The sequence below is a fragment of the Herpailurus yagouaroundi genome, unplaced genomic scaffold (genome assembly GCF_014898765.1).
Source record: "Herpailurus yagouaroundi ecotype Mexico unplaced genomic scaffold, PumYag 190, whole genome shotgun sequence".
NCBI classification, from domain to species: Eukaryota; Metazoa; Chordata; class Mammalia; order Carnivora; family Felidae; genus Herpailurus; species Herpailurus yagouaroundi.
Window position 1 is genome coordinate 31,000,922 of NW_024412421.1, and position 4,538 is coordinate 31,005,459.

General features: G+C 51.5%; 1 protein-coding gene across 1 annotated transcript in view; it reads left to right on the forward strand.

The window, feature by feature from the left end:
* Positions 1-2,848: 2,848 nt before the first annotated feature.
* ATMIN (ATM interactor) overlaps positions 2,849-4,538 on the forward strand; it is a 15,511-nt gene continuing 13,821 nt past the window's right edge. Inside the window, exon 1 of the mRNA XM_040443204.1 lies at positions 2,849-3,205. Coding sequence (XP_040299138.1) covers positions 2,873-3,205 — 333 coding nt within the window. The 5' untranslated portion in view covers positions 2,849-2,872. The remainder of the gene's footprint in view (positions 3,206-4,538) is intronic.

Genomic DNA, 4,538 nt, shown 5'->3' on the forward strand with positions numbered 1-4,538 from the left:
CATCACTTCTGATGGAAATTCTTCGGTGATCATCACAATATAGCATGTCCTTTCTTAATAACATTTCAAACTCTACTCCCTGTTGTGTTCCACAAAGGATTTGGGGTATAAAGACGTTTATTACAGTTACGATAAAATTAAAAGGTGAGGCAGTCTGGGCAAATGGGAAAGCAAACAAAAAGCAAGGACCGAATAAAGGTAGAGATAAAACTGACATGTAACAAGATACGAGTGCCTCCATCTGTTACAAGGTTGAAAAATTGGAGCGATGTTAGCCAGTGGTCCGAGCAGAGAAGAAAACACCATTTGTGAATGAAGATATTCAAAAACTGGTACATCAGGGGCGCCTGGGTGGCTCAGTGGGTTAGGCATCCAACTCTTGGTTTCAGCTCAGGTCATAATCTCACGGTTTGTGAGATCGAGCCCTGCATCAGGCTCTGCACCGACAGTAAAGAGCCCGTTTGGGATTCTTCCCCTCGCTCTCTGCCCCTCCCCCGCTTGCTCTCTTTCTCTCTCTCTTAAAATAAACACTTAAAAAAATAAAAACTGGTACATCAGTTACTTTTGATGAAAATCAAAAACAGGCTCAGTATACAAAAATGTAAATACAATCAGAGAAGGGCTAAACAGTGCTTTATAATTTAATGGTATTGTCTATAGATTATAGGTACGTGAAAAATGTTTTTAGATTTAATTCACAAGTGGCATAGACACTTCAGTAATCTCAGAGTGAGGCACTGAGTCTGTTGGGGCTCAATAATACTAATTTCCATGTAGACTATAGTCATGGTGTAGAGCATCTGTCCCTATGTGCACACATGTGGGAGGAGCTTCTGCTCCGTGCCTGAATGCCTCTGTTGGGTCTGCACAGAGGCCCTGCAGTCTCCCCAGGATGGTTTCTCACAGGCTCACAGCCCTCCCTGGTGCTTGGCAGTGATGTGCAAATGGAGGCTGAATGAGAAAGACACTAATCATATTCACCCTACAGTGGAATCACTTGAGGCTCATCCTGTAGCCCTCCCAGACACAGGCACCTGCTTAAGGAAATGAGAATACATGGAACTTTATCTGTTGTGTACTTGGTGTTCAGTCTGCCCTCTGTTCTTCTTCAGGAGGAATTATTCTTTAGGTATAATTTGGTGAATTCCATGGAGGAGGTGAGTTCAATTTCTTCTTATGTCACTGTCTTGGACTGGAACTTCTGTTATGTACTTGACGATCCAGAGACACATACTGCATTCAAATGCAGTCTTAGGAACAGATGGAGCGGTAAATGCAGACCCAAGGACCGCTACAGCCAAAGGAATTTATTTTGCTTTAGGTAGAGTCTGCAAAATTCAATAGCTAACGTTTATGGAATATTTACTAGGTCACTGCTAAGTATTTTATATGCATTATCTTATTTTCATAACAATCCTCTATGGCAGGCAGAATTACCAATCTAATTCTACTGAAGTGAATACCAGCTCTTAGGCTAGTAAGTGGCTGTACCCACAATAACCCGAGGCAATTGGACTCTGAGACCCCCATGCCGAAAGAAACAATAGCCTGTGGATGCTATCCCACACACATAGATGCGGGGGGTTTTTTTGGTCCCACAGTACTTTTAAAATCAGAATTAGCTTCTATGATGGGCAAAATAATGCCCTCCCCTCAAAGATGTCCACATCCTAATTCCTGGAATCTGTAAATATGTATCACCTTACAAGGCAAAGGGACTTTACAAAGGGGAGATTAGTCTGGATTTCCTAAATGGACCCACTGTGATCACAAAGGTCCTCAAAAGTGGAAGAGGAACAGGAGAGAGCAGAGGGAGAAGTTCGTGATGTGATAAAGACTCAACTCACCATTACTGACTCTGAGAAGCTGGACAAGGCAAGTAAACGCATTCTTCCGGAGAGTCTCCAGAAGAAATGCAGCCCTGCCCACACCTCGAGCTTAGCCTCATACTCCTGTCAGACTTCTGACATACAGAACTATAAAATAACAAATCTATGCCGTTTTAAGCCACTAAAATTGTGGCAATTTGTACCTGTAGCAATAGAAAGCTGGCACAGCTGCTGGTATATAGATTGGAAGTTTTCACGTAAAAACATTGAAAAATACATCTAGTGATACCACACATGAGTGGCAGCTGCCCCCTTTAAACAAAGGATGTTTTTTTCCATGTGTCTGCAGTCCTAATTTCTCTCTTCTACTTAGACCTGGTCTCATGTGTGTTCATTTATGTGGTCCAGCTAGCCCTTCTAGGTACTTAGGTTTTGGAACCCTGCCCTGAACTATACTGTTTCCCAAATAGTAATCAAATTTCAGCGCTTAAGATACAGGCATATAAATCCACCCTCTCTTAAAATGATTAACTCAGTTATTAGCAATTAATTTGTATAATGTGACCTATGGCTAGTTACTTCTCTGAAAATTGGGGGAAAGCTTATAGTACATACCCGCTACACCTATTGCGAGGACAAAATGAGATACAAAATGTCTAGCGCATGGTAAGTCCTCAACAGACAATAGATGTAATTAACATACTATTGGCTAATATTTGGGTTGTTTCTAATCTTTGGGAAATAAAGTTCCTGAACATACTATACTGATTTGTCTTCCATACAATTATTGCCCAAGGTTAAGTTTCTGGGAAGGTGAAGAACCAGTCAGTGGGACCAACCCCTTCGATGCGTTCGCAAGGGACCCGGGTGAAATTTTGTAACCCTCCCGCCTCAGCCGACGCGCCCTCCACGGCCCGCAGGGGGCGCCGCGGCCGTCCCGGCCCCGCCGGATGCTAATGAGGCTGGAGGCCCCGCCCCCTGCCGGAAGTGGCTGCGGCGGGAGGCGGGGCCTGCTGGCGAGGCCCTTCGGCCGTGCGGCAGCCATGGCGGCCTCTGAGGCGGCGGCGGCGGCGGGGTCCGCGGCTCTGGCCTCGGGCGCCCCGACCGTCCCGACGGCCGCGAGGGGAGCCGCCGCCGCCGCCTCGGGCCCGTGGGGGCCTCCCGGGCGACTGAAGGGCAGCCGGCCGCGACCCGCGGCGGCGAGGCAGCAGCCCGCGGGTCCGGCGCCTCCGGCCCGGGAGCTGATCCAGCCGTCGGTGAGCGAGCTGTCCCGGGCCGTGCGGACCAACATCCTGTGCACCGTGCGCGGCTGCGGCAAGATCCTGCCCAACAGCCCGGCGCTCAACATGCACCTGGTCAAGAGCCACCGCCTGCAGGTGAGCCCGCCGCGGAACGACGCCTCCCAGGGCCTGGCGCTCGGGGGCTCGGGCGCGCAGGGCGGCGCGGCCGGCGGCGGGGATTGCGGTGTGTGTGTGTGTGTGTGTGTGTGTGTGCGCGCGCGCGTGTGTGCGCAGCCCGGCCGGCGGGGTGTGTGTGTGTGTGTGTGTGCGCGCGCGCGTGTGCGCAGCCCGGCCGGCGGGGTGTGTGTGTGTGTGTGTGTGTGCGCGCGCGCGTGCGTGTGCGCAGCCCGGCCGGCGGGCATCCAGCCCCAGAACGGGCCAAACCGGCCAGGGAGTCCCGGCGGGGCAGAGTGGGAGCTAGCACGCAGGAACGCGCAGTCGGAAAACACTGTGTCATGTGGCTCCGCTGCCGGGCTCGGACGTGCCGGGACTGCCGGCCTCGGGCTTGGCGGCCCGGCCACTGGACCCCCGCACCTCCGTGGTCCTCCGCAACTTCGTGAGGCCCGGACCGTCATCCCCCGCCTCTTGATGAGAAACAGGTTGCGCAGCCGGACGAGAGCTGGGATTTAAACCCCGTCTCTGCTTCGAAAGCCCGAGTTCTTTCCACCACACCCACAATGCCTCCCTCGGGCCTTCGGGTTCTGCCCGGTGTTTAGGAGGGAGCTGCAGATTTGCCTCGACGCACCGCCAGTTACGAGTTTCACGGTATTGGTAGAATCGGGGTGGCTCTGGACCGAGACCTAAGGGAAATTTCTCCCCGCAGATCTTCTTTAAGAGGGAACCCGTACGTCAACCTGACAGTAGTCTGAACATCGCCTCCACCGTCTGTAAAATGGGGCAGTGCGTTTTAACCTTTAGTGCACGTCTGCGGAAATTTTATGGAAAATCCAGATGAGCGGCCGCACCCTAGGCCTTTCAAGTTATAATTTCTCTGTCACTACAGTAGGAAGTTTCTTCCCACCCCCTCTCGCTCACTTCGTTCCATGCCAACAGCGACATAGTTACACAGCATGACACTCAAAGCAAAGTTTGGGGAATATGTAGCTTTTGATGGTCTGGATTCACTCGGGAGTAAGTTTGAATTACCTGGCGTGTTGCAGGTCCCTGTCTGTCTGTCCTTCAGGTGCATCGTCCTTGGAAACTGCCTTAGCGTCGGGCCTCTGATGAGAATTGAATGAGCAGCAGGTTTGAGGCTATAGTCCCTAGTCGGGCAGACGTGTGGCCCAGGAGAGGCAATCCCCGTCTAGCACCATCGTTTTCCTGGGAAGATGGGGGAGCCATCTGAAGAGTCACGACACTCGGGTCCTGGAAGAAACCCCAAACCATTCTGAGGGCCTCCAGGGTCCACCCACTTTTCCTGGGTGGACCC